The sequence below is a fragment of the Hyperolius riggenbachi genome, chromosome 8, assembly GCF_040937935.1.
Source record: "Hyperolius riggenbachi isolate aHypRig1 chromosome 8, aHypRig1.pri, whole genome shotgun sequence".
NCBI classification, from domain to species: domain Eukaryota; kingdom Metazoa; phylum Chordata; class Amphibia; order Anura; family Hyperoliidae; genus Hyperolius; species Hyperolius riggenbachi.
The window spans coordinates 289686634-289703966 of record NC_090653.1 but is presented as its reverse complement, the minus strand read 5'-3'; the positions used below and the strand labels follow the sequence as shown (position 1 = coordinate 289703966).

The 17333-nt window shown below is 47.6% G+C and overlaps 1 protein-coding gene across 2 annotated transcripts in view; it reads right to left on the bottom strand.

Annotated features, from left to right (window-relative positions):
- RXRA (retinoid X receptor alpha) overlaps positions 1 to 15970 on the bottom strand; it is a 312302-nt gene extending 296332 nt beyond the window's left edge. For both annotated transcript variants that reach the window (XM_068249137.1, XM_068249138.1), the window contains exon 1: positions 15827 to 15970. In XM_068249137.1, coding sequence (XP_068105238.1) covers positions 15827 to 15857 — 31 coding nt within the window. In that variant the 5' untranslated portion in view covers positions 15858 to 15970. The remainder of the gene's footprint in view (positions 1 to 15826) is intronic.
- Positions 15971 to 17333: the final 1363 nt, after the last annotated feature.

Sequence of the window (17333 nt, the reverse complement as noted above, 5' to 3'; positions counted from 1 at the left end):
TGCAATGGACAACAGAAACTGCACTGAGGAGATACACACGAGATACGCGATGCCCTACCATGCAATGGACAACAGAAACTGCACTGAGGAGATACACACGAGATACGCAATGCCCTACCATGCAATGGACAACAGAAACTGCACTGAGGAGATTCCCACGAGATACGCGATGCCCTACCATGCAATGGACAACAGAAACTGCACTGAGGAGATGCACACGAGATACGCGATGCCCTACCATGCAATGGACAACAGAAACTGCACTGAGGAGATACACACGAGATACGCGATGCCCTACCATGCAATGGACAACAGAAACTGCACTGAGGAGATACACACGAGATACGCGATGCCCTACCATGCAATGGACAACAGAAACTGCACTGAGGAGATACACACGAGATACGCGATGCCCTACCACGCAATGGACAACAGAAACTGCACTGAGGAGATACACACGAGATACGCGATGCCCTACCACGCAATGGACAACAGAAACTGCACTGAGGAGATACACACGAGATACGCGATGCCCTACCATGCAATGGACAACAGAAACTGCACTGAGGAGATACACACGAGATACGCGATGCCCTACCATGCAATGGACAACAGAAACTGCACTGAGGAGATACACACGAGATACGCGATGCCCTACCATGCAATGGACAACAGAAACTGCACTGAGGAGATACACACGAGATACGCGATGCCCTACCATGCAATGGACAACAGAAACTGCACTGAGGAGATACACACGAGATACACGACGCCCTACCATGCAATGGACAACAGAAACTGCACTGAGGAGATACACACGAGATACGCGACACCCTACCATGCAATGGACAACAGAAACTGCACTGAGGATATACACACGAGATACGCGATGCCCTACCATGCAATGGACAACAGAAACTGCACTGAGGAGATACACACGAGATACGTGATGCCCTACCATGCAATGGACAACAGAAACTGCACTGAGGAGATACACACGAGATACGCGACACCCTACCATGCAATGGACAACAGAAACTGCACTGAGGATATACACACGAGATACGCGATGCCCTACCATGCAATGGACAACAGAAACTGCACTGAGGAGATACACACGAGATACGCGACACCCTACCATGCAATGGACAACAGAAACTGCACTGAGGAGATACACACGAGATACACGACGCCCTACCATGCAATGGACAACAGAAACTGCACTGAGGAGATACACACGAGATACGCGACACCCTACCATGCAATGGACAACAGACACTGCACTGAGGAGATACACACGAGATACGCGACACCCTACCATGCAATGGACAACAGAAACTGCACTGAGGAGATACACACGAGATACGCGACGCCCTACCATGCAATGGACAACAGAAACTGCACTGAGGAGATACACACGAGATACGCGACACCCTACCATGCAATGGACAACAGAAACTGCACTGAGGAGATACACACGAGATACGCAATGCCCTACCATGCAATGGACAACAGAAACTGCACTGAGGAGATGCACACGAGATACACAATGCCCTACCATGCAATGGACAACAGAAACTGCACTGAGGAGATACACACGAGATACGCGACACCCTACCATGCAATGGACAACAGAAACTGCACTGAGGAGATACACACGAGATACACGATGCCCTACCATGCAATGGACAACAGAAACTGCACTGAGGAGATACACACGAGATACGCAATGCCCTACCATGCAATGGACAACAGAAACTGCACTGAGGAGATGCACACGAGATACGCGATGCCCTACCATGCAATGGACAACAGAAACTGCACTGAGGAGATACACACGAGATACGCGACGCCCTACCATGCAATGGACAACAGAAACTGCACTGAGGATATACACACGAGATACGCGATGCCCTACCATGCAATGGACAACAGAAACTGCACTGAGGAGATACACACGAGATACGCGATGCCCTACCATGCAATGGACAACAGAAACTGCACTGAGGAGATACACGAGATACGCGATGCCCTACCATGCAATGGACAACAGAAACTGCACTGAGGAGATACACACGAGATACGCAATGCCCTACCATGCAATGGACAACAGAAACTGCACTGAGGAGATACACACGAGATACGCGATGCCCTACCATGCAATGGACAACAGAAACTGCACTGAGGAGATACACACGAGATACGCGATGCCCTACCATGCAATGGACAACAGAAACTGCACTGAGGAGATACACACGAGATACGCAATGCCCTACCATGCAATGGACAACAGAAACTGCACTGAGGAGATACACACGAGATACGCGATGCCCTACCATGCAATGGACAACAGAAACTGCACTGAGGAGATTCCCACGAGATACGCGATGCCCTACCATGCAATGGACAACAGAAACTGCACTGAGGAGATACACACGAGATACGCAATGCCCTACCATGCAATGGACAACAGAAACTGCACTGAGGAGATTCCCACGAGATACGCGATGCCCTACCATGCAATGGACAACAGAAACTGCACTGAGGAGATACACACGAGATACGCAATGCCCTACCACGCAATGGACAACAGAAACTGCACTGAGGAGATACACACGAGATACACGACGCCCTACCATGCAATGGACAACAGAAACTGCACTGAGGAGATACACACGAGATACGCAATGCCCTACCATGCAATGGACAACAGAAACTGCACTGAGGAGATTCCCACGAGATACGCGATGCCCTACCATGCAATGGACAACAGAAACTGCACTGAGGAGATACACACGAGATACACGATGCCCTACCATGCAATGGACAACAGAAACTGCACTGAGGAGATGCACACGAGATACGCGATGCCCTACCATGCAATGGACAACAGAAACTGCACTGAGGAGATGCACACGAGATACGCGATGCCCTACCATGCAATGGACAACAGAAACTGCACTGAGGAGATACACACGAGATACGCAATGCCCTACCATGCAATGGACAACAGAAACTGCACTGAGGAGATACACACGAGATACGCGATGCCCTACCATGCAATGGACAACAGAAACTGCACTGAGGAGATACACACGAGATACGCGATGCCCTACCATGCAATGGACAACAGAAACTGCACTGAGGAGATACACGAGATACGCGATGCCCTACCATGCAATGGACAACAGAAACTGCACTGAGGAGATGCACACGAGATACGCAATGCCCTACCATGCAATGGACAACAGAAACTGCACTGAGGAGATACACACGAGATACGCGACACCCTACCATGCAATGGACAACAGAAACTGCACTGAGGAGATACACACGAGATACGCGATGCCCTACCACGCAATGGACAACAGAAACTGCACTGAGGAGATACACACGAGATACGCGATGCCCTACCACGCAATGGACAACAGAAACTGCACTGAGGAGATACACACGAGATACGCGATGCCCTACCATGCAATGGACAACAGAAACTGCACTGAGGAGATACACACGAGATACACGACGCCCTACCATGCAATGGACAACAGAAACTGCACTGAGGAGATACACGAGATACGCGATGCCCTACCATGCAATGGACAACAGAAACTGCACTGAGGAGATACACACGAGATACGCAATGCCCTACCATGCAATGGACAACAGAAACTGCACTGAGGAGATACACACGAGATACGCGATGCCCTACCATGCAATGGACAACAGAAACTGCACTGAGGAGATACACACGAGATACGCGATGCCCTACCATGCAATGGACAACAGAAACTGCACTGAGGAGATACACACGAGATACGCAATGCCCTACCATGCAATGGACAACAGAAACTGCACTGAGGAGATACACACGAGATACGCGATGCCCTACCATGCAATGGACAACAGAAACTGCACTGAGGAGATACACACGAGATACACGATGCCCTACCATGCAATGGACAACAGAAACTGCACTGAGGAGATACACACGAGATACGCGATGCCCTACCATGCAATGGACAACAGAAACTGCACTGAGGAGATACACACGAGATACACGACGCCCTACCATGCAATGGACAACAGAAACTGCACTGAGGAGATACACACGAGATACGCGATGCCCTACCATGCAATGGACAACAGAAACTGCACTGAGGAGATACACACAAGATACGCAATGCCCTACCATGCAATGGACAACAGAAACTGCACTGAGGAGATACACCGAGATACGCGATGCCCTACCATGCAATGGACAACAGAAACTGCACTGAGGAGATACACACGAGATACGCGATGCCCTACCACGCAATGGACAACAGAAACTGCACTGAGGAGATACACACGAGATACGCGATGCCCTACCATGCAATGGACAACAGAAACTGCACTGAGGAGATACACACGAGATACGCAATGCCCTACCACGCAATGGACAACAGAAACTGCACTGAGGAGATACACGAGATACGCGATGCCCTACCATGCAATGGACAACAGAAACTGCACTGAGGAGATACACACGAGATACGCAATGCCCTACCATGCAATGGACAACAGAAACTGCACTGAGGAGATACACGAGATACGCGATGCCCTACCATGCAATGGACAACAGAAACTGCACTGAGGAGATACACACGAGATACGCGATGCCCTACCATGCAATGGACAACAGAAACTGCACTGAGGAGATACACACGAGATACGCGATGCCCTACCATGCAATGGACAACAGAAACTGCACTGAGGAGATACACACGAGATACCCTACCATGCAATGGACAACAGAAACTGCACTGAGGAGATACACACGAGATACGCGACGCCCTACCATGCAATGGACAACAGAAACTGCACTGAGGAGATACACACGAGATACGTGATGCCCTACCACGCAATGGACAACAGAAACTGCACTGAGGAGATACACACGAGATACGCGATGCCCTACCACGCAATGGACAACAGAAACTGCACTGAGGAGATACACACGAGATACACGATGCCCTACCATGCAATGGACAACAGAAACTGCACTGAGGAGATACACACGAGATACGCGATGCCCTACCATGCAATGGACAACAGAAACTGCACTGAGGAGATACACACGAGATACGCGATGCCCTACCATGCAATGGACAACAGAAACTGCACTGAGGAGATACACACGAGATACGCAATGCCCTACCATGCAATGGACAACAGAAACTGCACTGAGGAGATACACACGAGATACGCGACGCCCTACCATGCAATGGACAACAGAAACTGCACTGAGGAGATACACACGAGATACGCGATGCCCTACCATGCAATGGACAACAGAAACTGCACTGAGGAGATACACACGAGATACACGAGGCCCTACCATGCAATGGACAACAGAAACTGCACTGAGGAGATACACACGAGATACACGATGCCCTACCATGCAATGGACAACAGAAACTGCACTGAGGAGATACACACGAGATACACGAGGCCCTACCATGCAATGGACAACAGAAACTGCACTGAGGAGATACACACGAGATACACGAGGCCCTACCATGCAATGGACAACAGAAACTGCACTGAGGAGATACACACGAGATACACGAGGCCCTACCATGCAATGGACAACAGAAACTGCACTGAGGAGATACACACGAGATACACGATGCCCTACCATGCAATGGACAACAGAAACTGCACTGAGGAGATACACGAGATACGCGATGCCCTACCATGCAATGGACAACAGAAACTGCACTGAGGAGATACACACGAGATACGCGATGCCCTACCATGCAATGGACAAGAGAAACTGCACTGAGGAGATACACACAAGATACGCAATGCCCTACCATGCAATTGGACAACAGAAACTGCACTGAGGAGATACAAGGTGGTCTCATCTGGTGTACAGCATCCAAACTGAGGAGATACAAGATGGCTTCAATCCACACTGGAGAAAGAACAATGTGACCTCAAAAGCTATGCATAATGTCTACACCAAAGAGATACAAGATAGCCTCCAATGCGTTGTACAATGCCCACACTAGGAGGTGCAAGATGGCCGCCCATGCTGTGTTCAGAATACAGACTAATGAGAAACTAAATGACCTCTTGCTTGGTGTACACCTTTCAAGCTGAGAAGATCAAAGCTGGCCTCACACACTGTGTACATTTTCCATACTGAGGAGGAACAACATGACCTGAAATGCTATGACAAATGTCCACACTGAGGAGATACAATATGGCTTCCTATGCTATATACCATGACCACGAGAGATACATTATGGCTTCCCATGCTGTGTACAATGACCATGAGAGATACAAGATGGCTTCCCATGCTGTGTACAATGACCACGAGAGATACATTATGGCTTCCTATGCTATATACCATGACCACGAGAGATACATTATGGCTTCCCATGCGGTGTACAATGACCTCGGGAGATACAATATGGCTTCTCTCAGTGTTCTCCCCAGGCTCTTTTAGCCGGGTGCTCCACCTGGCTAGTTTTGGTGACCAACCGGCTGTCATCGGCTCATCTCCTCCTATACTGTAAACAGATTTGCTCACAGAAGCACTGGCCCTGCATTCTCATCTCATCCCACCTGGTTACTCTTTCATGCCACCCGGCTGGAAAAAATTTCTGGGGAGAACACTGTTCTCATGCTGCGTACAATGACCACAAAAGAGATACAATATGGCTTCCCATGCTGTGTACAATGACCATGAGAGATACAATGTGGGTTCCCATGCTGTGTACAATGACCACGAGAGGTACAATATGGCTTCCCATGCTGTGTACAATGACCATGAGAGATACAATATGGCTTCCCATGCTGTGTACAATGACCACGAGAGATACAATATGGCTTCCCATGCTGTGTACAATGACCACGAGAGATACAATACGGCTTCCCATGCAGTGTACAATGACCACGAGAGATACAATATGGCTTCCCATGGGGTGTACAATGAGCACGAGAGATACAATATGGTTTCCCATGCTGTGTACAATGACCACGAGAGATACAATACGGCTTCCCATGCAGTGTACAATGACCACGAGAGATACAATATGGCTTCCCATGCAGTGTACAATGACCACAAGAGGTACAATATGGCTTCCCATGCGGTGTACAATGACCATGAGAGATACAATATGGCTTCCCATGCTGTGTACAATGACCACGAGAGATACAATATGGCTTCCTATGCCGTGTACAATGACCACGAGAGATACAATATGGATTCCCATGCTGTGTACAATTACCACGAGAGATACAATATGGCTTACCATGCTGTGTACAATGACCACGAGAGATACAATATGGCTTCCCATGCAGTGTACAATGACCACGAGAGATACAATATGACTTCCCATGCTGTGTACAATGGCCAAGAGAGATACAAGATGGCTTCCCATGCTGTGTACAATGACCACGAGAGGTACAAGATGGCTTCCCATGCTGTGTACAATGACCACGAGAGGTACAATATGGCTTCCCATGCTGTGTACAATGACCACGAGAGATACAATATGGATTCCCATGCTGTGTACAATTACCACGAGAGATACAATATGACTTCCCATGCTGTGTACAATGGCCAAGAGAGATACAATACGGCTTCCCATGCTGTGTACAATGACCATAAGAGATACAATATGACTTCCCATGCGGTGTACAATGACCACGAGAGATACAATATGGCTTCCCATGCTGTGTACAATGACCACGAAAGAGATACAATATGGCTTTCCATGCGGTGTACAACGACCACGAGAGATACAATATGGCTTCCCATGCTGTGTACAATGGCCACGAGAGATACAATATGGCTTCCCATGCTGTGTACAATGGCCACGAGAGATACAATATGGCTTCCCATGCTGTGTACAATGGCCACAAGAGATACAATATGGCTTCCCATGCTGTGTACAATGGCCACGAGAGGTACAAGATGGCTTCCCATGCTGTGTACAATGGCCACGAGAGATACAATATGGCTTCCCATGCTGTGTACAACGACCACGAGAGATACAATATGGCGTCCCATGCTGTGTACAATGAGCACGAGAGATACAATATGGCTTCCCATGCTGTGTACAATGGCCACGAGAGGTACAAGATGGCTTCCCATGCTGTGTACAATGACCACGAAAGAGATACAATATGGCTTTCCATGCGGTGTACAACGACCACGAGAGATACATTATGGCTTCCCATGCTGTGTACAACGACCACGAGATATACAATATGACTTCCCATGCTGTGTACAATGGCCACGAGAGATACAAGATGGCTTCCCATGCTGTGTACAATGACCATAAGAGATACAATATGGCTTCCCATGCTGTGTACAATGACCACGAGAGATACAATATGGCTTCCCATGCTGTGTACAACGACCACGAGAGATACAATATGGCTTCCCATGCTGTGTACAACGACCACGAGAGATACAATATGGCTTCCCATGCTGTGTACAACGACCACGAGAGATACAATATGGCTTCCCATGCTGTGTACAATGACCATAAGAGATACAATATGGCTTCCCATGCTGTGTACAATGACCACGGGAGATACAATATGGCTTACCGTACTTCCAAAGCAGCTATTGTGAGATTGTAATTTTCATCCATGGTGTACAAGCACCTCGTACATTTCCTTCATTACACTCACTGAACATACTGAAGACCTGCCTCACAATGACAGACCTTCCAGCAGGAAAGAATCCAAAGCTCTCCATTTTATACCACAAAACAAGGCAACAATCGTCGAACGTTTTATATACACTGAACACTTCGTGAGAACAACCTAAATGCAGGAGGAACTACGAGGCCTAAACTTATCAGAGAAGATCCCAGTAGCAAAGTATTTACTCACCACAAACGTCATAATATTTACATCTCAATCCAATAAAGCAAATCACAGGTTATAAAGTGCTGCAATCAAACAACAACCCTCAGATAGCAGCCGAACCCCAGCAATTAAATCTCGCCACAGTCAGATGGGTGAAGGGTTGGGTGTGCGAGAGGTGACGAAATGTGTGTGTGTGTGTGTGTGTGTGTGTGTGTGTGTACTATGTGTGTGTGTGTACTATGTGTGTGTGTGTGTGTGTACTATGTGTGTGTGTGTGTGTGTGTGTGTGTGTGTGTGTACTATGTGTGTGTGTGTGTACTATGTGTGTGTGTGTGTGTGTGTGTGTACTATGTGTGTGTGTGTGTGTACTATGTGTGTGTGTGTGTGTGTACTATGTGTGTGTACTATGTGTGTGTGTGTGTGTGTGTGTGTGTGTGTGTGTGTGTGTGTGTGTGTGTGTGTGTGTGTGTGTGTGTGTGTGTGTGTACTATGTGTGTGTGTACTATGCGTGTGTGTACTATGCGTGTGTGTACTATGTGTGTGTGTACTATGCGTGTGTGTACGTGTGCGTGTGTGTACGTGTGCGTGTGTGTACGTGTACGTGTGTGTACGTGTACGTGTGTGTACGTGTACGTGTGTGTGTGTGTGTACGTGTGTGTGTGTACGTGTGTGTGTGTGTACGTGTGTGTGTGTACGTGTGTGTGTGTACGTGTGTGTGTGTGTACGTGTGTACGTGTGTGCGTGTGCGTGTGCGTGTGCGTGTGCGTGTGTGTGTGTGTGTGTGTGTGTGTCATTTTGTTCCATTAAACCCTCGTAGATGCTAGGGTAAAACTCAAAAACAAAAACGTAAAATGTATTCATGAGCCCATTCTTGCCCAAAAACACAGAAACATAAAAAGGCAATCATTTGAATTCTGATAGCTAAATACAAGCCTAATTCAAACTGTACAACATATAAAGTTTTCCAGAAAAAAAAAAACACAGTAATTTAAACACAAAAGGTCATTAACTTTTTTTGATTGCGTTTTCTCCTAGGTGATATTTTAAAACTTGTCAATAAAATGCCTTTCAACCAGCAAGCAAAAACATAAATACAAATAAAAAAAAAGAAAAGAAAAACCCAAAACTACTCACTTTGAGGCTTCTTGCACACAGGGACGTTACAGGCGCACGTTAGTGCAGCCTGTAACGCTCCCCCAACGCACAGCAATGTAACACAAGTGGGCTGTTCACACTGCCCACGTTGCGTTACGTTGTAACGCAGCAAAGTGCTTCATGCTGTGCGTTCTCCGCGGCTAAGCCGCATTAGACTGTTTGCACATGCTCAGTAATGTTGGGGAGGAGGGGAGAGCGGCCGGGCACATGGCTAATTAATATTCACTGCACTCAGTGACGTGCAGTGTTTACTTCCTGGAGCGGCCGCTCTGTGCGGCGATTGGCCGGGCGGGACCACAAGATGCCGCATGCGTCCAAGAGTGCGCATCCCGGCATCACGGACGCCAGAGTGAGCTGCACAACGCGGCTCACTCCGACGTCCACACCAGAGAGCACCAGGCGTTGCGTTAGGGGCACGTTATGTGCCCTATAAAGTCCCCTAAACGCAACGTCCTGGTGTGTAACTAGCCTGATGGTACTTTCCCTCCAACTTTTTAGTAATTTTTCCATTGCAAAGTGTTGAAAAGTTATCCTAACTAGACAATGAAAAATGATCTCCTAGGAGAAAACTCTGGAGAAAAATGTAATTGTATATGGCCCAAAGACTCTTATCCAATAGACTTTTCTCCTACGAGATAATTTTTATCTTCTCTACAAAACAACTTTTCAGTACTTTGCAAATGATAAAAGTACCAAAAGTAGTACGTATTTGATTGCTTCCTGATGGCTTAAAAGACATTTTATTGATAAGTTATAAAAATATCACCTGAGAGGAAAAATATAGACCACCAAAGCATCCTTGGGCCCAGACCCCAAAGCTACCCCAAATTCCAGACACGCCGCTATGCCATGAGGCATTCTGGGGATTAGGAAACTACTATGACCAAACATCAACCAAGTTATAGTGCAGCCCGAGAGTCTAAAGCTTGGTACACACTTTCAATTAGGATTGGCCAATCACTGACCAATTCTACCACTTCCATGTAGTGTAATGGTTTACCTGCACAATCTGCTCAGAGTATTCAATATTTGTCATCCTACTTAAGAAGGCGCAAGTGTCTCTGTGTTCCATGTCCGTGTGTGCGTCCTTTTCTGTTATGCGCATGTGCAGGGAGGGACGCAGAGACACTGAGGAGACCCGGCTTGCAAGGGCCATCAGGGACGGGCGTGTGTGTGCGCGCACGAGGGCATGTGCGCGGCAGATCAGCGGTGACAGACCTAGCCCGGTTTTAAACTGGCTAAGGTCACTAGTACTACATAAAAAAGGTGGTAAAATTGGTCAGTGATTGACCAATCATAATTGAAAGTGTGTACCAGGCTTAAAGCTGGACATACACAACACATACTTTTTTGCCCAATTAGATGTTCAATTACACAAAAGCATCTAATTGGGCAAAAATTGTGTTATCCATCCGCAACCCTGATGAACCCGCAATCCCAGCGCAGCAATGTTCATTCGCGGGTCGATCGTAATGTGCATCGCGGAGACGATCTAAAACGCAGTTGTATAGCCTATGACCAGCTTCAGAAGTATTGATCACTGTTTGTATACCTTCCTAATGACAGAGCAATTATAATCATGTGATCTCAAGCAAGTACAAGTAACTGCAACAGTTATCACCATTGGCAACAGTATCACTGCTCCATAGCCAAAGCAGTACTATTCAAACCAGAGATGATACTACTAATACTAAGGCAAATATTATCAGTACTTTAGAGCAAATATACCTACTACAAAACTATGCACTCCATAGCCAATACTATCACTCTAAAGGCAGAATAATAATAATAATAATACTCCATAGAATATCATATAAAATCACTCCGGAGGCAATTATATCAGCACTGCAGAAAGAGCATGATCAGAGCTTTAGAAGCAGTAATATTACTCCCAAACTACTTCAGAGCAAATAATATCACCCCAGGGGAAACAGAATGCACTCCAGAGGCAATAACAGAACTTGAGAAACAATAGCATGACTCAGGGAAAGGGATACACAATCTAGTGGCAATAATATGACTGCAGAGCAAAGAACACCCACACTGCATAAACAGTGACACATCCACAGGCAATAATAGAACATATAATGTGCCATCACTCCAGAGGCAAGAATATCATTACTCCAGAGGCAATATCATCACCCCACCACAGGCAATAATATTACCACTCCAGAGGCAATAATATTCCCACTCCAGAGGCAATAATATTCCAACTTCAGAGGCAATAATATTCCAACTTCAGAGGCAATAATATTCCAACTTCAGAGGCAATATCATCATTACTACAGAGCAAATCCAAGCATCGCTCCAGAAACTACAGCATGCGCACTACAGGCAATAATATCATCACTGCACAGACAGAACTGCAAGCACAGAGACAATGATATCACAACTGCAGAGATAATAATATTACTGCAAAGCACATAATACCAAGACTCCATAAACCGTGACATGCAAGCCACAGACAACAACATCATCACTCGAGACAGTATTATAATTATACCAGAGGCAATTATGCAATCATTCCAGAGGCAACAACTCCAGAGGCAAGGCATTTATCACTCCAGAGGCAATAGCCTCTATCACTCCAGAGGCAAGGCTATCATTACTCCAGAGGCAATAGTCCCAACACTCCAGAGGCAATAGATATAGCACTCCAGAGGCAAGGATGTCATTACTCCAGAGACAAGGCTATCATTACTCCAGAGGCAATAATGACACCACTCCAGAGGCAAGGAGGCCATTACTCCAGAGGCAATAGACATAGCACTCCAGTGGCAAGGAAATAATTACCCCAGAAGCAAGAATATCATTACTCCAGAGACAATAGTCCCAACACTCCAGAGGCAATAGTCCCAACACTCCAGAGGCAATAATGACATCACTCCAGAGGCAAGGATGTCATTACTTCAGAGGCAATAATGACACCACTCCAGAGGCAAGGAGGCCATTACTCCAGAGGCAATAGACATAGCACTCCAGAGGCAAGGATATCATTACCCCAGAAGCAAGAATATCATTACTCCAGAGACAATAGTCCCAACACTCCAGAGGCAAGGATATCATTACTCCAGAGGCATAGATATCATTACTCCAGAGGCAATAGATATAGCACTCCAGAGGCAAAGATGTCATTACTCCAGAGGCAAGGATGTCATTACTCCAGAGGCAATAGACATAGCACTCCAGAGGCAAGGCTATCATTACCCCAGAAGCAGGAATATCATTACTCCAGAGGCAATAGTCCCAACACTCCAGAGGCAAGGATATCATTATTCCAGAGGCAATAGCCTCTATCACTCCAGAGACAAGAATATCTGTACTCCAGAGGCAAGGCTATGATTACTCCAGAGGCAAGGCTATGATTACTCCTAAGGCCAGGATATCATTACTCCAGAGGCAATCGACCCAGCACTCCAGAGGCAAGGCTATCATTACTCCAGAGGCAATAGCCCCAGCACTGCAAAGGCAAGGTCATCATTACCCCAGAGGCAATAACTCTAGAGGCAGTGCTATCATTACTCTAGAGACAATAGCACCAGCACTCCAGAGGCAGGGATATCATGACTCCAGAGGCAATAGCCCCAGCCCTGCAGAGGAGATGACAGTAATGATACGCCCTGGAACCAGCACCCCTCATACAGCGTGCAATGTTATGCAGAGAGCCAGGCATGCTTTCCATGCAGTGTGATCAGCGCTGGCTGCATTATACGCCCTGGAACCAGCACCCCTCATACAGAGTGCAATGTTATGCAGAGAGCCAGGCATGCTTTCCATGCAGTGTGATCAGTGCTGGCTGCATAATACGCCCTGGAACCAGCACCCCTCATACAGAGTGCAATGTTATGCAGAGAGCCAGGCATGCTCTCCATGCAGTGTGATCAGTGTTGGCTGCATAATACGCCCTGGAACCAGCACCCCTCATACAGAGTGCAATGTTATGCAGAGAGCCAGGCATGCTTTCCATGCAGTGTGATCAGTGCTGGCTGCATAATACGCCCTGGAACCAGCACCCCTCATACAGAGTGCAATGTTATGCAGAGAGCCAGGCATGCTTTCCATGCAGTGTGATCAGTGCTGGCTGCATAATACGCCCTGGAACCAGCACCCCTCATACAGAGTGCAATGTTATGCAGAGAGCCAGGCATGCTCTCCATGCAGTGTGATCAGTGCTGGCTGCATAATACGCCCTGGAACCAGCACCCCTCATACAGAGTGCAATGTTATGCAGAGAGCCAGGCATGCTTTCCATGCAGTGTGATCAGCGCTGGCTGCATAATACGCCCTGGAACCAGCACCCCTCATACAGAGTGCAATGTTATGCAGAGAGCCAGGCATGCTTTCCATGCAGTGTGATTAGTGCTGGCTGCATAATACGCCCTGGAACCAGCACCCCTCATACAGAGTGCAATGTTATGCAGAGAGCCAGGCATGCTTTCCATGCAGTGTGATCAGTGCTGGCTGCATAATACGCCCTGGAACCAGCACCCCTCATACAGAGTGCAATGTTATGCAGAGAGCCGGGCATGCTTTCCATGCAGTGTGATCAGTGCTGGCTGCATAATACGCCCTGGAACCAGCACCCCTCATACAGAGTGCAATGTTATGCAGAGAGCCGGGCATGCTTTCCATGCAGTGTGATCAGTGCTGGCTGCATAATACGCCCTGGAACCAGCACCCCTCATACAGAGTGCAATGTTATGCAGAGAGCCGGGCATGCTCTCCATGCAGTGTGATCAGTGCTGGCTGCATAATACGCCCTGGAACCAGCACCCCTCATACAGAGTGCAATGTTATGCAGAGAGCCGGGCATGCTTTCCATGCAGTGTGATCAGCGCTGGCTGCATAATACGCCCTGGAACCAGCACCCCTCATACAGAGTGCAATGTTATGCAGAGAGCCGGGCATGCTTTCCATGCAGTGTGATCAGCGCTGGCTGCATAATACGCCCTGGAACCAGCACCCCTCATACAGAGTGCAATGTTATGCAGAGAGCCAGGCATGCTTTCCATGCAGTGTGATCAGTGCTGGCTGCATAATACGCCCTGGAACCAGCACCCCTCATACAGAGTGCAATGTTATGCAGAGAGCCAGGCATGCTTTCCATGCAGTGTGATCAGCGCTGGCTGCATAATACGCCCTGGAACCAGCACCCCTCATACAGAGTGCAATGTTATGCAGAGAGCCAGGCATGCTTTCCATGCAGTGTGATCAGCGCTGGCTGCATAATACGCCCTGGAACCAGCACCCCTCATACAGAGTGCAATGTTATGCAGAGAGCCAGGCATGCTTTCCATGCAGTGTGATCAGTGCTGGCTGCATAATACGCCCTGGAACCAGCACCCCTCATACAGAGTGCAATGTTATGCAGAGAGCCAGGCATGCTTTCCATGCAGTGTGATCAGTGCTGGCTGCATAATACGCCCTGGAACCAGCACCCCTCATACAGAGTGCAATGTTATGCAGAGAGCCAGGCATGCTTTCCATGCAGTGTGATCAGTGCTGGCTGCATAATACGCCCTGGAACCAGCACCCCTCATACAGAGTGCAATGTTATGCAGAGAGCCAGGCATGCTTTCCATGCAGTGTGATCAGTGCTGGCTGCTGGGGCTGGATTATTATTATTATCACAGCAGCTCAGAAGTCTCCGCACAACTTCCAGTAACAGCCCCATAGAGACTGTACAGAGCCCCCCTGTCACCAGAGCAGCCCCCCCTGATCACAGCAGCCCCTTCCCCAGCAGCGCAGCCCCCTCCAGCCCGGGACCCTCGTAACTTTCCCCGGGCTCCGGACTCACCCAGCGGCAGGAAGTGTTTGGTGTCCATCATGCTCGGTGCTCCGGGGAACCCGGCTCTCCACCCGGGGGGGCAGCACGATGACTCCAGCCCGGAACAGCCCGACACTCTCCGCTGCAAACTCCTCCGCTCCGCCAGCAGCCACACTGTCCAGCGCTGCAGTGCCGGGGGGGCCGCAGGGGGGCGCTGAGGAGCAACTCACCGGCCAGCGCCAGCCCACCGACATCACCGGGGAGGGGGGAGAGAGGGAGGTGTGTGTGCGTTATATGCAGGCTGCTGTGCCTGCTGGTCAGAGCTATACACATCCATAATAACTATATATATATATATATATATATATATATATATATATATATATATATATATATATATATATATATATATATATATATATATATATATATATATATATATATACTGTCTCTGCTCTGCCTGCCTGCTGATCAGAGCTATACATTGTGACTATATACAGTATATACTGTCTCTGCTCTGCCTGCCTGCTGATCAGAGCTGTACATTGTGACTATATACAGTATATACTGTCTCTGCTCTGCCTGCCTGCTGATCAGAGCTATACATTGTGACTATATACAGTATATACTGTCTCTGCTCTGCCTGCCTGCTGATCAGAGCTATACATTGTGACTATATACAGTATATACTGTCTCTGCTCTGCCTGCCTGCTGATCAGAGCTGTACATTGTGACTATATACAGTATATACTGTCTCTGCTCTGCCTGCCTGCTGATCAGAGCTATACATTGTGACTATATACAGTATATACTGTCTCTGCTCTGCCTGCCTGCTTATCAGAGCTGTACATTGTGACTATATACAGTATATACTGTCTCTGCTCTGCCTGCCTGCTTATCAGAGCTGTACATTGTGACTATATACAGTATATACTGTCTCTGCTCTGCCTGCCTGCTGATCAGAGCTATACATTGTCACTATATACAGTATATACTGTCTCTGCTCTGCCTGCCTGCTTATCAGAGCTGTACATTGTGACTATATACAGTATATACTGTCTCTGCTCTGCCTGCCTGCTGATCAGAGCTATACATTGTGACTATATACAGTATATACTGTCTCTGCTCTGCCTGCCTGCTGATCAGAGCTGTACATTGTGGCTATATACAGTATATACTGTCTCTGCTCTGCCTGCCTGCTTATCAGAGCTATACATTGTGAGTGACTATATACAGTATATACTGTCTCTGCTCTGCCTGCCTGCTGATCAGAGCTATACATTGTGACTATATACAGTATATACTGTCTCTGCTCTGCCTGCCTGCTGATCAGAGCTATACATTGTGACTATATACAGTATATACTGTCTCTGCTCTGCCTGCCTGCTGATCAGAGCTATACATTGTGACTATATACAGTATATACTGTCTCTGCTCTGCCTGCCTGCTGATCAGAGCTGTACATTGTGGCTATATACAGTATATACTGTCTCTGCTCTGCCTGCCTGCTTATCAGAGCTGTACATTGTGGCTATAT